The sequence below is a fragment of the Urocitellus parryii genome, chromosome X (assembly GCF_045843805.1).
Source record: "Urocitellus parryii isolate mUroPar1 chromosome X, mUroPar1.hap1, whole genome shotgun sequence".
NCBI lineage: Eukaryota > Metazoa > Chordata > Mammalia > Rodentia > Sciuridae > Urocitellus > Urocitellus parryii.
Window position 1 is genome coordinate 44,790,214 of NC_135547.1, and position 19,899 is coordinate 44,810,112.

General features: G+C 41.3%; 1 protein-coding gene across 2 annotated transcripts; it reads right to left on the minus strand.

The window, feature by feature from the left end:
* Positions 1-259: 259 nt before the first annotated feature.
* Positions 260-16,194, minus strand: Plp1 (proteolipid protein 1). 2 transcript variants are annotated; one of them, XM_026402872.2, is made up of 7 exons: positions 16,096-16,194; positions 7,190-7,376; positions 6,279-6,435; positions 4,862-5,030; positions 4,322-4,395; positions 3,337-3,402; positions 260-2,245 (listed from the first exon to the last, which is right to left on the minus strand). In XM_026402872.2, the coding sequence occupies exons 1-7, from the start codon at positions 16,097-16,099 to the stop codon at positions 2,174-2,176; spliced, it is 729 nt and encodes a 242-aa protein (XP_026258657.1). In that variant the 5' UTR covers positions 16,100-16,194; the 3' UTR covers positions 260-2,173. The 2 variants fall into 2 exon arrangements, with proteins under 2 accessions (XP_026258657.1, XP_026258656.1); XM_026402871.2 differs by having other exon boundaries at positions 6,174-6,435.
* Between the last annotated feature and the right edge of the window lie 3,705 nt (positions 16,195-19,899).

The following is a 19,899-nucleotide window of genomic DNA, read 5'->3' on the forward strand; positions in this document are numbered from 1 at the left end:
TTTGCCTCTATTTCTTAGTGTCTCCAGCTATAAAAATAGAAGTGATCTATTTATCTACTATTTATTTCAGAGAATGACTTAGGTGACCTGAAAAATAAACTTCTTCAACAAGATACAATTCTTAAGTTTCTATCATGAGATCAAACAGAACAATTCACTCAAAGGAGACAATGTTTGAGAACATTCTTAATTTTATTTTCTTTAATTTTATAAAATACATTTTGTAAGATAAGTTTCTAAAAGTTTATTCTTTATGTGTGTTAAAATTGAAATTCTATATCAGAAATGAAGGAAACACTTTCAGTTGATTAACTCTCTTTGTGTGTGTACATGTGTGTATGTATGCATGTGAGGTTTTCAGGGGAGGGTTGGTTACTTACTATGTTATTAAATAAAAATAAAACACAAGGTACAGATTACTTCACTTCCCTTGATCTTGATTGGTTTCTCATAGAACTTTTTCCCTCTCCTTCCTCTATGCAGCCTGGAAGCTTATCTTGTATACTGGTCTGAAAACAAGTATCAAGTGTCTTTTTGTAAAGATTTTGTATCTCCTTAAACACTGCTGAGACCACTTTTGGGGAAAAGAGCAAGTAACTCTTTACAACAAAAGAGCTACAGTAGAAACTGTCCTTTCAATAACAACCAATCAGATAAGTTTATCTACCCAAAGTTAACGAAAACAGGAAAAGACTGGGAACTACTCAGGTTTAAACTCTTTCTGTCCTTTTCCATGGAAGCTTACTAACTGAATAGCTGACAGCTGGTACATTCTATTATGTGATCTATACCAGAAGAAAATAACCTCTACATTAAACCTAACTTTTAACACACCAAGAAAACACTGCTAAGTAAATCATCTCCCATTAGCTAGAAAGAACGATCAAACAGGATATTCAAATTGAGGTTCAGATTCATCAGATCTGTTTCTGCAAACAGCAGAATATTTGTAGAAAATTCCAACAGATTCAAGCAACTAGCTAATTGTAAATATCATTTGTTATGCTTACTCTTCAACTTTCCTCTTTCTAGAAGAATTATAATCCAAAAATCATTCTCTAGCCCTTTCTGATACAACCCCAAACAAGCAATAAACAAACTGGAAACTGTGAAATGTGCATCATTCTGAAACAAATCAAGATCTTCAAATCACCTACTATGACTGAATGGATAAAACCCCATGAAAAGAGCACCATTGTGAAGATATGACAGAGGCCAGAGTACACAACTAATTAACAGAAAAAAAGACATGCTATCCAAAAAGTTATCTATCCTGTGTCTACCAGAGGGCCATCTTGAGTTACACCGTTAGCCAACAGTAACTGCTGCTCCTTAGACCAGTCTGTTTTTCCCATAAGCTAGTTTCTTTCTATTCTCGGCTCCTTGGAAACCACAGGGTTGTCATGGTAGCTGTTATCAAGGAGAAGGGAGTGAGAAGATGCTGACAACACCCTGTTTCTCTTCCTAAAGAGGTGTAAGGCCAGATGCCCTCTTTGTCTACACAGACACTATGCGCTCCCTTATGCTATAAGTAAGGTTGGCTGAGTTAGGGCTTCAAGAGTTCATCACCATCAGGGTCAGCGCTCTCTTTCTAAGGGTGAAAGATCCTTGCTTTGACCCCCTTCTCCCAGATGCAACAGGCAGATTTGGGAAAATGCTCTTATTGTTTTGCTGTTTTTTTCTTCTATCTTCAGTGGTAATAGGGATACAGGAATGGTTTTCCTGTTTTGTACACCAAGGAGAATATATTTGGCTCCTCTAGATGGCAAGGGGACCAAGGACATTCCTTCTCTCTACCTGAGCATCTTTCTTTCCACTTTGTTTCTATCAGTGGAAGTGCCCTTTGAGAAGAAAGCACTGACTGGTCCTCAGGAGTTATAAGGAAATTGAATTTGAGCCTCCATTCCTTGTGACTTGCAGTTGGGGAGTCACCTTCTCGGGCATTTCCCATTTCTCGCAGGAACCAGCTATGAAGAAAAATGACTAAAAGAGGTCCATGAGAGGGAGAGTCCACAGAGACATTAATCACTGCAAGACCCTTCTTTCTTGTTACACTCATCAAGTAAAAAGAGGGCCAGTCAGCGGCAAAGGCAGAGTTAAGATGGGAGACGCAGCATTGTTGGCTGTGTGGTTAGAGCCTTGCTATTAGACAAAGGGGGAGTTTTATGGAACATCAGAACTTGGTGCCTCGGCCCATGAGTTTAAGGACAGCGAAGTTGTAAGTGGCAGCAATCATGAAGGTGAGCTGTAGGGAACAGGAGAAAATATGAGTGACAGTAGACAAGGAAGCTCTCCCTCCTCAAATCCTTTTGGGAGTGAAGAAGGGGAGAAATGAAATCATAACTGAATAAAGGGGAAAATCCTGCTCTTCCTAAGATAGCACATCCCAGGCTTCTCTCTACATGCTGATTAGAAATCCCCCTGAGACATTTCCTTTCAATGGCCCACTACTGGAGAGTTGAATCAATAAGGACTTATGTCACAACTATGCTTGACCTAGCATTGAGTTTTCCTCAAGGAAGTGAACAATGCATGGCTTTTGCCACATCCATACATCAGAGTGACTTGCAGTCATAGACTGTTTGGTGTAGACACACAGTCATAACATAGACTTCTCCTGCTGATTGCTCTATTTTACTAAGTGAGAAATTAGTTGACTTTGCATGAAAGCCTCAGCAATAGGAGGAGGATTCTGTGATCTCATTCTTTTCTGTTCATTGTTTATTCAATGACTTCAGGTAAATTGATTTACCCCTTAATATCTTAGGTTTTTAATCTTCATAGTGAATGAAGCACACTTCATTTAACACTGCACTGTAACACTGTGGGAAAGACCTGGAACATAGAATTGCAATTCTAATAATGTTAGGAGGTCCTTCCAGTATTTCCCTGAGAGCAAGCAGATCCACTGGAGAGTTTCAAAATGGACTCATATTTATAGCACATAGAATCCTAAGCTATAGCAAATCATGTTAGCAATTTTCATGATTCTTGTCACCAATCAGACTCAGCTGTGCTGAGAATTAACTATAATTTTCACTGCAATGCACTTGGCAATATTACATGATTCGTAAATGCTCTAAATTATCAGTCATGACTAATCTCTTACCTTCTCTTTTCTCAATGCCACTTTCCTTCTTCCCATCTAATTCCTGAAGTATTTCTGCCTTGCCAACCCAAAGAAGAAATATATAGCCCTATACCTTACTATATCTTCCTAGTAGATTCTCTCCAGCATTTCATATTTGAAAGGAGTCATTTTCTTGTCTTTTAGCATAATCATACCCAAGCTATCTCAGGACCATTTGTTTGCAAAATCATTCAAAAACTACTTACCAGGGAAACCAGTGTGGCTGCAGCCCCCACAAATGCAGCAATAAACAGGTGGAAGGTCATTTGAAACTGTAGAAAAATCCAAGAGGAAAAACTATTTCTTGTAGCAGCAAAAAACATGCTCCACTATTAATTACAAATGCAGTTTTTCAAACATGTTGATATCGTCCTTGTGTGTTAATTCTGCATCTCTAATTACTATTTTCACTTCTCTAAATGTAGACCTCCCAATCTGTAATGTACACCATAGTACCCAGAACACAAAAGATAGTGCTACCAAAGAATCAACTTATTCCCTATAGTTATACCCAGGATTCCAAAGTTTAAAGTCAATACTTTGCCTTCAAAGAAATAGTTTATAAGCCAGGCATAGTGGCACATACCCATAATCCCAGCAACTTAGTGAGGCCTTTTCTCAAAATTAAAAAAAAATATATAAATAAAATAAAGAGGGCTAGGGATATAGCTCAGTGGTTCAAACTTCAGTACCAAAAAAAAAAAAAAAAAAGAAGTAGTTTACTGCCTTCCTCTCCAGGATTTACTTTTATTCCCCTGCCTCATTTGTGTATAATATCTATTCTCAATAGTACATTTTCCAAATGTACTTATTTTACCTCTCATTAGAGATTAAGAAGTTCCAAATTGAAAGTGTTTTATAGAAACCATGTGTGTCTCTGCACACAGCCCATTCTTTTGATGAGGTTTTTAACTAAAAGAATGTAAATTTTCATTTGGGGAATTCTGCTATTAAGCTCTATATTTACCTAAAGCTACACATTTCTTTTTTAGGGGAGAAATTTTTGGGAATTTGTTTTCACCATCCATGCTCTTTGGCTCAAGCATACTTAGGCAATATTTTGTAGAGAGACAATCTGTTAACTCCAAATCCAACAAAGAGAAATTTGAGTCTTGAAAATTGAAGGCCACAGACAGAAATTTCTATGGTATTTGTCATTGTATTGCAAAATAGACCAATTGGACCACTTACCTCAGCTGTTTTGCAGATGGACAGAAGGTTGGAGCCACAAACTTTGCCTGGGAAAGCATTCCATGGGAGAACACCTAAGGAAGATGCACAAATCAACCACGGTAAGCTTCATGGAATATGGGGCCACATTGAAGAGTTTCCCCTAGAGCCTTCTCTAATTATCCTGGTTGTAAAGTTGCATGTTGCCAATAATCAGGGTCCTCTTTTCTAGAGACTTACAAAAAAATCAAAGGTGGTACTGAATAGATATGAAATCTTCTGTTTGTTATTGAAATGTGCTGCTCTGGGGTTGGGAACAGCAGTCCATCAGAATAGAGCAAGCAGTATGAATAACCAAGAAAACTCCCACCACTTCCAAGTACCCTTCCCAGGGAAGAAACATCTCTGGTTTCAGTGGGAAGGGATTAACAACCTAAGACTCAAGTGTTCATCATCTTATATTTCTCTCATAATCACCACCCCCTTACCCTATGAAAAGAAACAAATATATGTCACTTCCATAATTGGTAGGGGAGCTAAGACACCCATACCCTAACTTACCATACATTCTGGCATCAGCACAGAGGCTGCCTATACTGGCAGAAGTCTTGCTGGGGAAGGCAATAGACTGGCAGGTGGTCCATGTATTGAAGTAAATGTACACAGGCACAGCTGAGCAGGCAAACACCAGGAGCCACACAACGGTCAGGGCATAGGTGATGCCCACAAACTAAAACAATTGACATGGGGTGGTTAGAAACCAGCATCAGCCTGCAGATGTTGAAATACAACTGGGAGACACTGGAGTGGCATAAGCCAATGAAACCAGATTCCAGAGATCTCCCCCAAATGAAATTAGTGAACAGGGCATCTCTGCCATGTATCACTGGCAGTATTTACTAGAGAACCGGCCCCAAGTATGAGGGATGGTAGGGGGAACGGGTGGGGGTTGGAGTGAGGAGGATCCCTGGGTTAGAGAGGCTTCAGGGAAATTTTTGGGCAGATAAGGTGTAAAGAAATCAAAACAGATCTTGAAAGAAAGTCGTGCCATTTTGTGCCTTCGGCTGAGCTTAGAAAATGTTCCTTGTCACAAGATTTTTGTTCCCTAGTGATTGAGCAAAGCCAATAGGAAATTTAAATTTTAGATATAAAAACCCTTCTAAGCTAACTGCTGGCCACAAAAAGAGATCGCCACAACCCACACATATTTAGCCCCCCCCCCAATTTTTTTGTGATGTTAAAGATAGAACCCAGAGCCTTGCACTTATAGGCAAACACTCTACCTCTGAGCCATAACCCAGCCCAGCTCCCGAAAGATCAACTGAAAACCAATGTATGTCTTACTAGAAGCATGGATAGCCCTCAGGCAGAGACAAAACATTAAATATGCAAGTCTACTCTAATTCAGTCTGGGACCCCCAACAGTGTAAGATCCCAGAATATTATGCATTCCACCTTGAAGTCAATTTTTTAATTTCTATGATCCACTCTCCCTCTCAGATCAGATGTCTAAGACTCAATCCCATGAGCATTTTACACTCTTGTACAGTCAGATCCACTCTTGTGGTCCCTGCTAAGAAGGGAGTAAAGAGATACCAACAGATGGCTTAGAAATGGTCTGATTATACAAAGCATCCCAGAAAACTCATGTTTTTCATTTCAAGATGAAATTTTCTAGGGAATCTGTGAAGTGAGGCTAAGCCGGCCAGGCACCACGTTCTTCCTGACCTCTCGTTCGGCTGTGGCCATCGCTTCCTCACTCAAAAGCCAGGTCCTGAGACAGGACCTTGTCTTGGGTGGGGATGAGGCCACAGACTCACGCCCAATTTTCCCCCACCCCTTGTTATTGTCACAAAATCCTGAGGATGATCACCTTGTCGGGATGTCCTAGCCATTTTCCCAAACAATGACACACCCGCTCCAAAGAATGAGCTTGATGTTGGCCTCTGGAACCCCTCCCCTTCTGGCCCCCTGTTACCGTTGCACTCAGGCCCTTGCCGCAGATGGTGGTCTTGTAGTCGCCAAAGATCTGCCTCACTGCGCCGGTGGTGTAGAAGCCCTCAGCCAGCAGGAGGGCTCCATAAAGGAAGAAGAAAGAGGCAGTTCCATAGATGACATACTGGAAGGCATGGATCCTGCATTGAGACCAGACATTCATATTCATTGAGGACCCAGATCTTTTCTCACACAAGTGAGGTATACATCTAAATGGGCACATTAACAAGGATAGAGGTTCTTTAGAGGAATCACTAATCACTGTTCCAGGGTTTCACCTTATCTTTATTGAAGAAAATGAAGACAGAGAGCAGGTGACCAGAAGCACAGGTTCCTCTACCCACCCTTGCTTACCCTGCAACCTAGAGAACAAAGGCCCTGCCCTTCTTGCCTGATCCTTCAGAGATGCTACCTCACAGGAAGGAGGAGCTAGGTAAAAAGGGAAAGATGAAAGAACAGTAACCTAACTGCTCTAGGAGCAGGAGAAACTCAGTACTAAGCCTGAGCAGATGCAAGCAGTGTATCAAACCAAGAAGTGACCCCACTCTATCTAGTCATTGTGCCTCCCTTGGGTTCTCTATATCTACCATTGTGGAGGCAACTCAAGCAATATTAACCATATCCAGCAGAAATAGAACATGGATGAGGAAATGAGGAGTGGGTAGGATGGAATGGCAGGCAGGCAGACTACCATCTCTATGAATCTGGTACTCTCCCCTCATTTAGGGCTTCTGATGTGGTATAAGTGGAATATGAACACAGAGAGAATACTCAAGAATCCTGCCTCACTCCACTCCTTTTCCCTACTAGTCACAAAGGTACTGATGAGTTCTGTAGCTTCAGGATGGAGAAAAGGAAAAAGAGATGAATTTCTGTAGGAGGATAGGTACTTACACATTGATGAGATACTCATAGTCCTGGTAGTTTTTGGAGAAATAAGTCTCAATTAGCTTTTCTGTGCCAGTGAGTGCTTCATGTCCACAGCCACAGAACAGTGCCACCCCAAAGAAACACAATCCAGTGGCCACCAGGGAAGCAAATGGGGCCCCTACCAGACATCTTGCACAGCACTCTAACAAACCTGGGGAAGAAAAGGGGGAAAAAGTCAGGCATGCACATTAGGTAGCTCATGCCCTCATGCAACTCTGCTGTACCTGGCAGCTCCTAGGCTCCCAAATATGGATAAAATGATCACCCTGGAGTCTAAAATCAGGAGAATCTAGAATTTGGGGCTTTGGAAATGTGAGATTGATATAAAATCCTTATTTTGTTTCGTTCTTGAAAATAAATCCTTACCTTTAATTCCCAGAACTTATGGTATTTTAAAAACAGTTCAGTAATTCAAGTAGCAAGGCAAAGAGATTATGGAATCAGTTCTTCTTTTTATGTTGTTCCAGTCTGTTTGTTTCAGTCATTCATCAATTATTTATGGAATGCTTACTCTGTGCCCAGCATTGTGCTGGGTATTTTATGGGATATGAAGACAGAAAAGATACAGACTCTACCAGATGGGAGCACTTAGTTCACTGAGGAGTAATTAACTAGGTACACCTAATATTCTCAACTAACAATTCCAGGCAGCCAAGTAAATGATTATACAGGGTAAATGTGCTTGGTGTTCAGAAGAGATGAGTAAAAACCAGAGATATTGGTATTATAAGACAGGATTTGGGCTTAAAGAGAATTCCAGGTGGAAAAAACATTGGAAATTTCATGTCCTGGATGTTGCTGAATATTGAGAATAATTTTTGCAAGAGATGCTTAATTCTTCTTGGTCTAGATGTGTGAGAAAGATTCCAAAGAAAAAAGGAAACTGGTATAGGACAAGAAATGATAATAGGAAGATTACTATTACAAAAATAAAAATGCAGGCTTAGGGCTGGGGTTGTAGCTGGGGTTGTGGCTCAGCGGTAGAACACTTGTCTAGCATGTGTATGGCACTGGGTTCAATCCTCAGCCACACATAAAAATAAATAAATAAAATAAATGTATCGCATTCATCTATAACTAAAAAATACTTTTTTAAAAAAATGTAGGCTTAGTGGGGCTGGGGTTGTGGCTCAGTGGCAGAGCACTTGCCTAGTATGTGCGAGGCACTGGGTTCGATCCTCCACACCACATAAAAATGAATAAATTTTTTAAAAGGCATAAAAATGTTGTATCTGTTAGAAAATTTTTTAAAAATGTAGGCTTAGTGATTTGGGGGTAGGTCAAATGGTTGTTTTGCCCCCCAGCCCATACTGCAGCTTGTCAAACATCCCTACCCATTGTCCTACACTGAAATTTTGTCAATATGCCTCAAAGGAAGTTTATACAAAGTCATCAAAGCATAAAACATATTTCTGGCATGAGAAAAATACACTAGGACTTGGGACACACAGGTATCTCAAAATGCTAAGAGTCCCCAAGATTCTCAGATCCGATACACCATCCCCATGCCAGTGTTGCTGAGAAATGAGAAAGGCATACAAGTCACAGGCTCTGGAAGCAGCTATGTCCCAAGTACTAGTCCCATTTTCTAAGGGGAAATATATGACATACTTCATGAATGAAGTATGTCAAATGCCAAACAGATGACTGACTAGATGGGTAAATGGATGGTTCCCTCTGGCTTCTTGGCCAGATCCCTAAAAGGTGGAAAAATGAAAATGTTAAGTTCCACAAACAAAAATTCTTAATTTATACACGTATGTGTACATATACTTGTATAAACATGTATATACACACACACAAACTTTCTATATGCATGTATGTGTACATATACACATTATATATTTTATATGTAATGTATACACACATATAAATTAAATATATGCATTTCTCTATTCATACTAACTTATAGATCTATTCATATAGTATGCATACACACAAATAATCAGCAAATGTGCTGAGAAGGTGCTATTTTGGATGAATAGAATGAAAATTAATTCTATTAATGTCTTAGGTTTGGATTTTCATGTTCAAGCATTCTTTCAAGACAAGTTCCCTTATCTATATCATGATACCAGGGGAAATGGGAATCCTTTGCCTGCTTCTCTTAATAATACTGCAGCTTCTTTTTATCCTTGAGTGCTTGAACACTTCGTGATCTGCATGGCTAAACTGCATCAATGTGAACATATTCTCAAGTACCAAATTTTCTCTATGATGGGAAAGTTGAGATAGAGGCATGTCTCTATTCCTAGAGCCACAAAATGATTAAGAGCTAGTACCCACCATCTCCTGAAATTACAGCCCTTCCCTGAACTTCAAAGAGTTTCTTCTCCAAAGATCCTTATGTATCATGTTAGAGAAGAGGCTTGGAAGCCCAAGCCAAGTGAAATACATAGCAAACATTTGCAGCAGATTTGAGTTTCTTTCCTTTTCTATGAACTGAAGCTCTGCTGCCAGAAAACTTGGCCTCCATAAGAAACAGTTTGTAGCTGTGCTAATGTGAGTGGAAGCTGTTTACTCAGCATGAACTCTGCAAGTATACTTGATAAAAATGCTTCATCTGTGCTGGCCTGTGGAGTGTTTGTACACACACGTGCACACATACACATGTTCACAAATGGGCACATGCACACATATATGCCAGAGATGAAAATACAACAGCTGAAACTAATCACTGTTCTCAGGAGGCATTCCAGAAACTGATCCTCCTTTCTTTTTTTCAATAAAATATTAGATGTATCCTGTAAATCAAGAACGGGTACTTGGAAGTCAACAGTACTATTATTTTCCTTCCCTGCCTTTCTTATTCCTCCCCAGTCTCAAACTTGTTGATTCTTCTAGTAAAGAAGGTATCTGAAGACAGGGGGTTGGGGGAAGGGATGGTCAGTGACCCCAGTGTTCCCTCTCTCCCCAGCACAGGGTCAGGGCTTGGACAGAGCCCTCCATAGCTTCCCTAGACAAAGAAGCCTTGTTTCTCCTAAGATCTCAGGAGCCTCATTGGTATTCTGCAAGGGCCTGCAGGCCTAGGGTGGGGAAGGGGTTAGACCCAGAAAACAACAGCAGGACTGTTTGTTTAGCCCAGAGTAAGGAGGGTCATCCACCCTAGCAAGTGGCCATCCTGGGCCCACTCACTCATCCCTGCCTTTTCACCATGGGAGGGGCTAAATGGTGGTACAGGTATGATTAGAAATGGAGGAACTTGAACTCTTGCTAGGCAAACAGAGAATTTCACTCTAGTTTTAGCTGATGTCCCTTCTAAACAACACACTAAGGATGGTTTTTCATCTCATCACATTAAGATAACCTGCCTTTAAACATTAGAGGATAAATTGGGGGCTGGGGCTGTGGCTCAGTGGTAGCGCACTTGCCTAGTATGCGTGAGGCACTGGGTTAGATTCTCAGCTCCACACATAAATAAAATAAATGTCCATCAAGGACTAAAAATAATTTTTAAAAATTTAAAAAAATTAGAGGATAAATTATCCTTAGTATATTTGATTCCTTGACCATCATTCAAACAATCAGAAAGTGTCATATGTAGTATTATTACTGGGTGACAAAGGGCTAAGCCATGGGAGCAACTGTGAATCACCAAGTGATGTTTTCTTTTTACATCCATTTGTCTTTGTTTTCTTAGAGCTTAGATAAGTTTTCGTCCCTTTTTTTCTGTTGCACTGTTGCTTAAATCAAGAGACAAGAAGGACGTAGGCTTTAATGAGATTTTAATGACGTCTGAAATAAATAGCTTTGGATAAATCAATCACTGTTGAGCTGCAAACAGTTCAACATTATCAGCGTAAGCACTGGATGTCCATCTTTTCACGATTGAGATGAAAGATTTGTTCTGAGGGTATTTAAGTTCAGTAGAAGTGAAGAATCTTAATCTAAGCAAAAATCAATTTGAATTCCAACTTGGAAAACCTCAGAACATACAAGAAACTGTCTTTTCATCAAAGTAAGTGACAAAGAATTCTGAAAAAGGTCCACTGGGTTCACTTTGATTTTTCACAAACCAAGAAATGAGCTTGGGAATGTGTGAACAATAGTCTTAAAACCACAACGTCTCCATTTCAGAACACTTCATGGTTAAAAGGGTGTGAAGTGGATTCAGGAAACATGTGAGAAATCAGGAAGAGAAGTTCCTTGGCTCTCTGAAGAGACATCCTCACATTTCCAGGCTAAGTACAGACAGAAACATGGTAGAGTTGGCATAAAAGAACTGTATAGTAATAACATTACCCAATGCAATTCAATCGGATTAAACTGCCTGACTTTGATGAGAGATCATAGAGAAAACTAATGACCCTCTCTAGTGCTTTCCTTTTATTTCTGTTTATATGGATTCAGCACAAGCATTAAACACATTAGCAGTGACCTAAGCACTATGAGAAATAGAAGTAATTTGGAGGCCCAGTCCCTTTTCTTGAGAGAATCTTGTTTGGGAGAACAAACTATTATATCTATGAATCAAAAAACAAAGCTACCTATTATCAAGTAATGAAATGGATAAAACCAAGTCCTGTGGACCAAATGCAAGCAAAGGAAAGAAATCAGTTTAGAGTTGGATACATTTACCTGTAAACTCCCCCAAATAAGTCTAATCAATCTGTAATAGGCACTTCTCACAATGTTCTTTGACAGAGATTAACAGGACCATTGCAATTCAGATCCAGGTCCATCCCAGTGACTGTGTTGATCCTGATGCTGTCTCTTTAAGCAGTAGCCAAGAGCTCCCAAGCCCTCCCTCCTTTCCCATGCCCTGGGCACGCCTCAAGAACCAGCTCCATGATGGAAATTCAGTGTGAATCTGGGAACTCATCAAAGGGAAGAGAGGAAGGGCTTTCATCGAAAGGAATGGTAGAAAAAGACCAATTGTACCCTGCACAATTCCTAGCTTGTCCCTTAAATCCAGCTGACAAAGGGAGAGATAGAAGAACCCTATACAATAGAGCTAAATAACAGGCGGTCTCATTGAGTGAGAAACTGGCCCCATCTCCCTAAGTCTCTAATCTGCACTACAGTCTTACCCTCCTACCAGAACCCACCCCTTAACCTCACCCCATGAACAGAGGCCTCCTTGATAAGGGCCTATAGCAGTTGACAGGGCCAAGATACTAGAGCAGCCGTGACTGGTACTAGGGACAGATGGGGATCAGTGGGTGGGTTCTAGGAGTAAAACAACAATCATCAGGAGGTTCCTGAGACAAAGACTTTTGCTTTGGCCCTAGCCTGGTCAGACAAAGCCCTGCCTATGATCCTGTCTGTTCTACATGATATCAGCACTTCTGCCACGTTGAAGTGCTGGAAAGGAGCCCTGTAGCCATTGGAGCCTGGGAATCCAAGCCTGCTAGATAGTCATGTGGACTCAGTCATGTGGACAAGGTTAGATGACAAGGAATCCCAGCCTCCTCTTTAATGGTATTATTATTACCATGGACACAGCATCTGGACCACCTTGTTTCCTATACTCCTTTTCTCTCTCTCCCCACCCCCACAAATTTATGTGCAAACATTAGGAGGCTGAGGTACAAGTTTGACTATTAAAATCTATCCCTGGCAAATGGTCTCCACTATTCCCATCTTTGGAGAGATGAACAAATACCTGGACCTAGAGAGAGAAGTTCTTTAGGTCACTCTCCTACCAACTTTTCCTCTTTCCTTGGTAGCAGTGTGAGGCTGATCTTGTTATTTTCCTTGGGATGTCACTGACTATTTTGCAGAGCCCTGCTTGGCAGAGAGCTCAGAGGCCAGTGAAGAGCTAAGAGATGGCCCTTAAGACCATTTTGCAATAGCCAAGAAGAGATTAATCAATCAGTATTTGCTGAGCTTTTGATGTAAGTTTAGCACTGGGTAGAACCTGTGAGTGGAAAAGGAAGGGAAAAATGCTCTGTTTACCTACTGTGGTTGATGAGACTCTTCCTGATCATGTTACTGCCCTGAATTGATCTCTAGACTTGAAGTTCCATGGGAAGAGAGGACACATCTGTGTATTTTTTCAAGACATAAGAGTTAGTACAATATGACATGCAAATAGGTAAGATGGAAAAAGATGCCACTGGCTGGGGTTCTACCTTAATAGGTTTGGAGACTATATGTTCCCTCCCACCCACCCTCCTGGGTTGAGGATGTTACTACTCAGATAGCCCTGCAAGGACAGTTCTGTTGTCAGGCTGCTGAATAGACTTCTCATTTTCCTAGCTCTGAGCCAGGGTGAAAGCCCCCTGGAGCAGGAGAAATCTTATAATCTCTCTGATTTTCCAAGAGCTCCTGTGACTCTTCAGGACCAAGGTAAGAAGTGGGGTAGGGAAGGCCTCCCTTCATTATTTTAGTCAGTGTCTCTAGGAAAAATAAGTGAACATACTTATTTGCATATGGTTTCTTTTTAACACCTGGCATTCTTGTGGCTTTCTTGCCACCTTGATGGAATTCAGTTAATCCTCATTCTTTTGGTAAAAGTGGACCTCTGCTTTGCCTTCACATTTTTTTTCCACCTGGGCTACACCCACTTAACTCTAAGTCAGCCAAAACCATGCTGCTCAGCAAATAGCCACTTTTGGAGGGAAGCATCCAAGTCTGGTTACCAAGGTAACAGCTACTGTTCTCAGACAACAACAGGCTTGCAGAAGCCAACATTTTGCTATTCAGTAATGGCATTGTGTTACTGAGCAGAGAATAATCAGCTGCTGCTCTTTGGCTCCTTTCCGGTTCTATTGTATCCCAAACACTCATTTGGAACATCTCCCTCCTAAGTCAGAACAAAGTTTAATGAGCTCTAACTTCCCCCATAAAACCTTTTGTGCAGACATCACTACATTCAGTGTTCCTCTTCACTTCCAATCCTAAAATAATCTACATGGTTGAAATAGTAAACTTCCTGTTCCTGGAGGTAAATAAGAAGAGGCTGTGTGAATGTTTAATTGACTGTTGTAGAAATGAATTCTGCATTGAAAGTTAGTCAGATAACTTCTAAGTTCCTTCCAATCTCAGATTCTATGATATGCTTTGTCTACTGCAATAGTTAAACAGCAAGAAACTCCACATCAGAAGTAATAGCAATTTAGTACCTTGTTAGGGATAGCCTATAATTCACAAAGTAATTTCATTAGCCACTGAAAACTCAATGGCTAATGCATCATATGTACTTGGTTCAAGTATTGTCCACCCCACTAGCTGGGACCCAATACACACCCCTCAATGGTGGACATATTTGTGTCAATCTTTCTCTAGAAGAAATCATCCTGCCTCTGTAACAGGAAACTGATCCTGTTATTGCCTTATTTACTCCACTTTTTCAGGGCTTTCATTCCCTAAGGACGTAACACTCTGCATCATACAGAGGAAGTAACACTCTGTGTTTTGAATGTCAACCCACCCAATCACATGCCTTGACAATAGAGAGGGTTCTTGATGTTATCCAGGAAGGGAATTGAGTTCCTCCAAAATTTACCTCTCACCTGGCCACAATGAATTGGTCCTATGATTCTTACCCAAGTACACAAACTGTGCCCAAAGCAAATCCAAACACCTTGGAAAGAAGAAGAGTCAGCCAATTCATAAAATGTTATATAATATTTGGTATCATCATGATTTACAATTGTTATATAGAGATTGTCCATTTTCTTTTTGTTTTTTTTTTAGATTGTCCATTTTCAAAGGACTTGCACAACAATACTTGATCCTCAGCCATGAAAGCAGACAAAGCATCATTTTCCAGATGATGAAGTGGTGATTCACAGTGACCTGCTTGAGGCTGTAGAGTTCATTAAAGGCAGATCTGAAATTTGAACCTGGATATTCAGAGTCCTAGTCCAGAACTCTGCCCTCTTAACCATCATACCTAAATATGTGCTTCAAAAAGCTCTCTCTGTGATTTGGGATGAAACAACCTAAAGGCTGATACTGTCTTAATATATTTGAAAAACCCATCTCCATAGATCTTGTCTACTTGGTACTATATTGATGGTCAATATATGGGACATTGAGTCTAATTTCACTCAGGATATATTCAAGCTGCTACCCTTGTTTTGCCAAACATGAGCAATGTCTACATGTCTCCATGCCATCCTATATGGACCCTTTTGTTCTTTACACCTTACTCTGAATATAAACTACCAGATATCAGAACCTCCTCACTTCTTTCTTTGTTCATGGAACTAAGAGAAGCCCTCAGTTCTCAACCAATTCATCAAGAGCCCTAAGGTCCCAGCAGCCTCTTTGTCCCAACTGGGGTTCAGGCTAAGTCTGTGATATTCATTAGAAACGGTCACCTATATGCATGCACACACACAAACACATACACACACCCATATCTGTTTCCCATAAAAAAGCCATTGAGGATTTTGCTTCCATTTCCCGAACCTAAGAATGACCTCATAAGCCCTGGCCAAGCCTGAATCCAGTTTGCCAAATCCCCCAACTTACTACTGATGCCAAATAGGGTCCAAATTTTGTATCAAGCAAGCAGTTGTTTTGTATATCCGAAGGCTAGCCAACACTCAGTTGCTTCCAACAGAACCAGGGATGCCAGCTGACCTGGAAATAACGAGGGCCTTAGCATGGGGAAAAGAGAAGGAAGAAGGAAGTGAGGAGGTAGGAGAACACATGACCACATCCATTCTGCTGGTCACTCTCTCCAGGAATTTGTGGGACCCCACATGTTCTATTAGAATTTTTTGACAATAAAGCATCATGTTCAGTACAACAGAAAAGGGGTTAATCTAATTGAATGCTAAGAAATTTAAAAAGAAAACAAATGCCAAAATACAACTCATTTAAACCATTGGAAATCCCAAACCCCAAAGTTGGGAATTCTCTTGTGAATTCCTCTGTCTGCTTGAATCTTCCATGCTAAAGTTTTTGAAACTCACCCATGTCTTTGGGACTCTGAATCCAATTGTAGCCGGCTGGCTAGTCTGCTTTTCGGCTGACTTTGTTCAGCTGGAAGGATCCTGGTCTCTCCAGTCTCCTTCTTCGGTCCTTTACTTTTTCTCTCTGAGTATCTTTGTCCTCTTCTCCAGCAATGAAAAGGGCTTTCTGATTGACAGCCAACCCCCTTAAAGGGACAGCCTCACTTTCCTCCTCCTCTCCTCCTCCCCTTCTCCTCCCCTTGTCCCCACCTCCTCAGGGATACTCCCTTCTTCAAGAGATCCATCTTCTCTTTCTGTCTTTCACTGCCAATTGTTTTGTTTTCTTTTTTCTTTTAACCTAAGGCTTCTCTGGAATTTCACTTTGCTGCAAAGATACCTGGAAATGTGGACTAGGAGTGAGAATAAAATGAAGAGATCCTAGAAGATTCCAAGTGATTCTGGGGGACTATTTGGTGTGGGATGTGGCAGCAAAAGCATGAGAAGCCATGGAACCGATAGCCCTGATGAGGGGGTCAAGATCAAAAGCCTACATGTTATCTCCCAGAGTTCTTCCAAATCTGCCCCAATCCTACCCCTCATTTCTAGCTTCTATGGGCCCTGTCCACCTTTCCCCACCCCTAACTCCTTAGCAAATTAGGACTCCTGCCCCTCCCAACTCTAGAAACATAATCAAGAAGAAAAAAATTGTCTTTTAAAATAATTTCTTCCAAATCCTTCTTTTTTTCAGCTGAATGAGGACAAAATGCAAGCTGTTGATTTCATGAACAGATTGTGAGCAAGTTGGGGGAGGCTAGAACCATAATCATTTTAGAGAGAAAATAACAGAGACCCAGAGGAGAGCAAGACCTGTGTGAATTCACAGAATAGGCTAATGAAAAGGCCAGAGTCAAGGATGTGGGTGATTTCCAAGGAGAATAATCAACTTTGAGACAAGTCAATAACAGTCTAGGAATTAGATAGTAGAAAGAATGTAGTGTCTTCATCAGAGACCTGAGGCCAGACTAGGGAGTAGCAGGGAATGGGTTGGGTGAAGCATTGGGTGACAGTGGGGGTGAAGAGGAGGAGAAAGGAAATATAGCATTTGCCTTAGAGAAAGAAACAACATCATGGGAAAAAAATGTTCAAGCAGCAAAAACAGGAAAATAATATATAAAATCTGCCTTACCAATAATAGTGATTTCTGAAGAAAGTAAAGGTATTTGATCACCCAGTGATAGGTGGGGTTAGTCAGGGAAGGATTTCTAGAACAGGCTAATCTTAAGCAGCATTTATCAGGGCACTTTGTCAGTGTTTGCTCTACATTCAGAAGCCTCAGACAAGTAGAGCTCTCTTGACCTACAAGACAAAGTCTAACCATGGATGGCCTATAAGGAAACTGGTTGGCATAAATAGGAGGAGTACCTGTTGGAAGACCCCAGAAAAGAAACATATGGCCTCTTGGAACTTTTCATGTAGTTTGCCTTGGAGTAAGAGAGGAGAGGAGGGAAATACTGAGTAGAGCCTACAATCTTCCTATGTGGTGAGAAAAGCAAGACTGTGTCTTACAGTTTACTCTTTAAACCATGATCTTGGACATATTTGTGGCTTGGGCTCTGCTATTAGGAAATGGGTTAGTCTTCTGCAGAGGCCCCTAGGGACCCACTGGAATACAGGAGTCCTTCAATGTTTGAAGCTTGCTCAGAGTCCTAGAACTCTAGATTCATTGCTCTTATACCATCTCAAGGTGAAAAGATCCCTATAATCTGAGCTATCACAGAACAGTATAGTAGTAGCATTCCAGAACAGAACACATTAACACCACATGACTGAGGATAGAGAATCCCAAGGCTCCTGCACTCCCAAGCCCCTTCTCTAGCCATAGACCATACCTGCTGTGGAAGCACAGTTGTAAGACTGTGCTGGCAATATACTTTTGGATGGCCCTTGTCAAAATGGCCCTGAAGGAGGAGGAGGAGGAGGAGCAAGAAGTTGCAAAATGGGTGCCCTCAGCTCATCAGACAACAGAAGGAACTGAGCCTAAACTTTGGGCATTCTGATGTAGGGCATCAAAGAGATGATCTTTCACAACTTAAATAGACAAGCAATTTTTTTTTCTGCAAGCAGGGAAAATTTCTCAGGCTGAGCCCTCTCAAAATCTTTCCCTGGATTCTCAGCAGCAGCTCTGGGAATGGCTGTACTGCTCAGAAGAAAATATATTTCCCCAATAAACTCACAAATATGAATTCATCAACCACATTCCCTTAATGTACATTTCTCTTCTCCTTTCCTCCATATCTACTGTCTTATCATTGATTGTATTTTCTCCCAAGTCTCAACCTCTGTTACTTCATATCTGTGTTTGTGTGTGCGCACGTGTGCGCACATGCATACATGCACACGCACCTCTTTTTCTCTCTCCATTCTTCTTCGTGGAACAAATCTTCCTACCTCTGTCTTGCTCTTGTGCCCAGAGGCAGGAAAGGGGCGCAGACACTGTCCCCAGTGCCTTAAGATTCCCAACTCCCTAAGATCTGGTGTGTTCCAGTCACTCTGTATATCCTGATAATAGCTGGAGAACCCCTCTGCACTCTTCTCCTGGGCCCTTCCCACCACCCTCAAGAGGCCTTTTTTAATCCACTCACCCCCACCTATTTCTGTGATTCTGCTTCTATTGGTTCTGCTGGGTGCCCTTGGCAAAATGTTCCTGAGCTGGGTTGCTGCAGTGTCTGTGGATTCCTCAAGAGGGCACTGCTAGCCTTCATGGTGGCAGTCTGCTGCCTGCATTGGGTGCCTGTGGGAACAATGCAGGATTGTATGAAACTCGTAAACAGTTTGCTTCATGTAGTTCTGATGGTCCCTCAGAGAATCTGGGTCTCCTAGATCACAGCTTGGTTGGTTATTCAACTTTCTGGCAAATAACTTCAAAACACTTCAATATTACCTCCATTCTCTGCTCTGTGATCCCATAGTACCAGATTCTTAAAGGCCACAGGGCAAGTGGTTCTCCTTGTTTCAATGTATAGCATGAATGCTGAAATTCAGGGAAGTCCAGCAAATTTCTCCCAGAAATCTCTGAAGGCATTCAAGTGCCCAATCCAGCGGTATACTTCTCCTTGGCCATATAGAAGATGATAAAGAGGATAGAGTAGGCACAATACCAGTGAGAGGCTGGGATCACCTGTTAACATTTGGGCATCTAGAGATAAGAGTTTGCTTCTCCTCCCCATGATGACTTCGTCACAGATCAAATTTGGGGAGGCAACTGGCTGCTTCTTACAGTACTTCTAGCACTGGCATAGAAGGCTGGCTGGCTAGCAGTGTATTATATCCTATGCATTTGTGACTAGAACTTTCCACACCCAACTTTATGCCAATTGGTTTGGCCATGCATTTCTGGCCAAGAGAACTGAAGTCCGAGGACCAGAAATTTCATATATTTAAGCTAGCCTGAAATGTGGGGAGGTGTCCTTCTGCCTCTCCTGAAGATTCAAGGAGCAGTACCAGGGTAGATGGGAGTAGATGGTGAATAGGATATGTATTTGTAAGGGGAAGATGTTCATGGCTTGGGGATAAAGAGTACCTGGAAGCCAAAATAATCAGATTAATAAACTCAAGAAAGAGCACTGGAGGAGTACCAAATAGCTACCAGTAGTATAGAGAAACCAGTTGACCACATAACCCACCTCCGTCACCATGAAAACTTGGCCAGCTCTGACAGGGTGGCCCTATAAGAGGCCTCTTGTTTGTTATGATCTCTGAACACAGAGATGTTGCCTGTCAAATACTTATCTTGCCTATCAAATACTTACCTAACTTCAGGGGGCC

Excerpts from the sequence above, each read along its gene's own strand:
- Plp1 (XM_026402871.2), bottom strand. Across the intron at positions 4,396-4,861 it reads TGCTGATGCCAGAATGTATG|GTGTTCTCCCATGGAATGCT; the intron begins GTAAGTTAGGGT and ends CATCTTCCTTAG. Across the intron at positions 3,403-4,321 it reads CCATCTGCAAAACAGCTGAG|TTTCAAATGACCTTCCACCT; the intron begins GTAAGTGGTCCA and ends ATTTTTCTACAG.